Raw genomic sequence first — 3,645 nt, forward strand, 5'->3', positions numbered from 1 at the left:
CTCACCACCTTTTGCCCGAGGGGCAGCTTAGGCTCCGAGGAAGTTTCTTGCAAGAGATATGTTCAAAGACGAGACAGAGGGCAGAGGCTAAAAAATACAATAAAAAATGATTAAAAAGCGTATACACATAAGTACTTCAAAAAGGCCTCGATGGCCACAAGCGTTATGGTAAGTCCTAATCTATTTACATGGCCCCTTTGGCCCATGTCAAAGCTCAGGGTCACCAGCGTCGGCGGTCGGCGTAGGAGGAACCACCTCCTCTTCTAACAGCTTGGCCAACGCCGTGCCAGGGGCTTCAGCCACCTCCACCAGCTTCATGACCTCCTCCTCAGCCTTCTCATCATCCTTAGCCATGACATAACCATCGCTGACAGCCTCAAGGTTGATGCCGGCATAGTGCGAGGAGACGACGGCCAGGGCGCGCTTGACGCCCGTATGCAGCGCCCCTCGAAGCCGCTCGTGGACTCGGCTGCTCAACGTGATCAAGCGGCTACCAAGGGAGCTGCCCGACTCGACCCCTCCGACCTCCAGGGCCTCACAGGCGGTACGAGCGGTGCTCTGCAACACGTTGTGCTCCCAGATCTCGGCCTTGAGCACTGCCTGCATTGCGACAGAGGCCTCAGCTGCCCAGGTGACTTCTTCTCCAACCCTACGTCAAGATAGGTGGGATGGGATCAAGCACAAAAGAAAAACAAGCCGGACAGGGGCGCAAGCCTATGAGACTCACCCTTGGCTTTCTCCCTCTAGTTTTGGACCTCAACTCGAGAGGCCTCGGCCGCCTTGGAAGCCTCCCTCTCTAGCTCTACGTCACATCGGGGAGTTAGGGGTCGAACACAAGAAAAACAAATAAAACAAGGGGCGCGGTTCAACAGGACTCACCCTTGGCCTTTTCCTTCCAGGCCAAGGCCTCAACCCGGGAGGCCTCAGCCACCTTGAGGGCCTCCACCAGGGCACCTTTTGTCAGCAGGTGCGCGCCCTGCTCCGCCCCTAGCTGCCCGGTGATGGCCTTGGTAGAGATCTCCAATTGTTCGGCCCGGGACCTGAAGGCGTCCCGCTCATCGGCCACCTAGGTCAACTCCTCCTCTAGCTCCTTGATCCATGCCGCCAAAGGGGCAGCCTGCTCCTGAGCCATGGCCGCCTTGGCCTTCGTATCAGCACAGCGAAGGCAGAGTTCCTCCACCTCCGCGCTTCATGCCGATAGAAGCTCGTTGGCATGAGCGAGCAAGTCCTTCTACCACCGGAGCTGGTCCTAGATGTCCCTCTCCCGCCGGAGGAACATCGACTTCCCAAGGGACCGGGCCTCAAGCTCCTGGATAGGCAAAGTAGACATCAAGCACTGTGACAAAACTCAGGAAAAAGACGACACAGCACAAGGAAAGAAAGCGCGCACCTGGGCAACGCCGGGCAGATCGTCAGCCACGACGAACAACGCTGTCCGCAGCGACCGCTCCGCTAGCTGGCGGAATTGCTCGAAGGAGCCCCAGCGCCCTCCTCGGCCGTGTCCTTAAGGGCAAACAGAGGCTCCCCCTCAGGGTCTTCCTGGCTCTGCCACAAGACACGCGGGTGATCCCACCCGCAGGGCTCGGGTTGTACCCACACGAGGGCCGAGCTTCCCTCGCCAGAAGTTGGAGCTAGCTGCTCCGCGGTGCTGGCCGCCTCGACGTCTGCCACCTCCTTCCCCCGGGAAGTATCATCGGAGGATATTGAATGAACCTACACCTCCCGAGTGCTCTCCTATGATGGCAGCAGGTCTTGGACTGGGGGCAGTACCGAAGCTCGCCCCGCCTCCATCTCCGCGTCCTGGGCCGCCGGCTCCGCCGCGCCCACGCCGGCCTCCGTCACCTCGGCCTCGGTGGTCCCAAGAACTCCAGCCTCTGCCACCTCGGCGTCGGTGGCCCTGGGAGCCCCGGCCTCAGCCACCTTGGCCTCGGAGGTCCTAGAGGCCTCGGCCTCGCCCTCGGTGGCCTCAGCGATTGAAGGCGCCTCAGCTTCACCTGGCTCGAGGGCCTCGGCCTCGTGGGGCGTAGGCGCCTCCTCTCCCGCTTGCTTCGTGGCTGCCTCGGTAGCCTCTCCTTGGGTGACCGGCTCCTTTGGGTCAGCCCTGGCCGATGCCGTGCCACGCTGTATGGTGGCCTGCGCCTCCCCCACCCATCGGGCGGTGGAGCTGGTGCTCACCTTGAGCGCCTTACGTGGCGCCAAGGCGGGCGCTTCCACTTGATGCTTCCGGCTAAAGACGAAACACTTACTTGGTCAGCATACGACCAAAGAATGAGTGGAAGATGCTACAAACTCCACTGACAAAACACTTACCTCGAGCGGGGACATAATAGCTTCCGCACTGCGTCCCTCGTCCTCTGCAACGGTGGTGGCGGTGGCGGTGGCACGGCCCCCATGTCCACCAGTGCTGGCCGGCCCTCGCCGAACCCCAATGCCTCCTCGGCCCTCTACGGAGATGGTTGGGCCACCCCCGCCGTCGCCCGCTCCACCTCTGCCGTCGAGCCCATTGGGCTGACGGTGCGCTTCCCCAATGCCTGCTCCTCGGGCGTGTCGGCCTCGGCCCCGGGGCGGGCGATCGCCAGCCCCGAGGCGTCCTCTCCTCGTCCTCCTAGAAACGCTGGGCCACTCGTTGATGCCCCAGGCGTAGTCCCCCTAATGTCAGGGAGATGGTCCAGAGGACCCCCCCACCTCGCTCTCATCGTCGTCGCTCGAAGAATCCATCGACGACGGTGACGGAGACGGCTCCACCGGAAGACCGTCGTGCCTCTACTGCCGGTGACGTTTCTCTAGCTCGTCGCGCTCGAGGCTCTTCCTCTTGTGTCTTGCCTCCTCAGTGTCCTTCCGCTCCTTGTACGCCTCGGCATGCGCCCTGTTTGCCGCCAGCCGCTCTATGTCCTCGGGAATGGGTGGCGGGGAGGCCCGCACATCCTTCATCCCCTGCAGGAATGGCAAACACAAATAAGGGAACACATTGAAAATGTAAGGAGCGAGGAGGCCTCGGGGGCTGCAGTGGCGCATGACTTACCAGAGAGATGTACCCCCACGATGGGCGCATCGAGAACGGGGTCAGCACACTGCCCCTCTGCCGCCCCTCCACCGTCTCTCTCACCCGACGTAGAACCTCCTTGTCGGAAAGGGTGACGGCGGACAACCGGATGCCATCGATCAGCTCACCCAGCATCATCTCGAACAGGCGTTGCCACCGAGCCATCAGCGACAGCACCCTCCGGTGGTGGAACACTGCCACGACCATGGCCACCGTAAGGCTATAGCTGCGCAGCCTTTCCAACACCTTTAGGAGCGGCTACAGCTTGGGCTGATCAACCACTAGGACGCCGTACCTCCACCTCTCCGGCTAGCTCTCCACAACCCGCCCGGTATAGGGGGGAAGCCCGCCGTCATCGTTGCGGAGGTAGAACCAGCTATTGTACCAACGGTGGTTGGACGACGCAAGCTGGGCTAGGATGTAGAAGGGCTACCTATCTTGGTAGACTTGGAGAGTGCAGCCGCCGGCCCTCAACGCCTTCCACGTGCCCGTCATGCCCGTCTGCTTGGTATTCAGCCCCGCCCGAAAGAAGTGGAGCCACAGCTCCCAGTGGGGGGCGATGCCCAGGTACCCCTCGTAGATGGCGATGAAGATGGCCGCCT

General features: G+C 61.8%; 1 protein-coding gene across 1 annotated transcript; it reads right to left on the reverse strand.

Moving 5' to 3' along the window:
• Positions 1-1,249: 1,249 nt before the first annotated feature.
• Positions 1,250-2,393, reverse strand: LOC136503390 (uncharacterized). Its single transcript, XM_066498483.1, has 3 exons — positions 2,311-2,393; positions 1,771-2,227; positions 1,250-1,309 (listed from the first exon to the last, which is right to left on the reverse strand). The coding sequence occupies exons 1-3, from the start codon at positions 2,391-2,393 to the stop codon at positions 1,250-1,252; spliced, it is 600 nt and encodes a 199-aa protein (XP_066354580.1).
• Positions 2,394-3,645: the final 1,252 nt, after the last annotated feature.

This window comes from Miscanthus floridulus, chromosome 14 (genome assembly GCF_019320115.1).
Source record: "Miscanthus floridulus cultivar M001 chromosome 14, ASM1932011v1, whole genome shotgun sequence".
Taxonomy (NCBI): Eukaryota; Viridiplantae; Streptophyta; class Magnoliopsida; order Poales; family Poaceae; genus Miscanthus; species Miscanthus floridulus.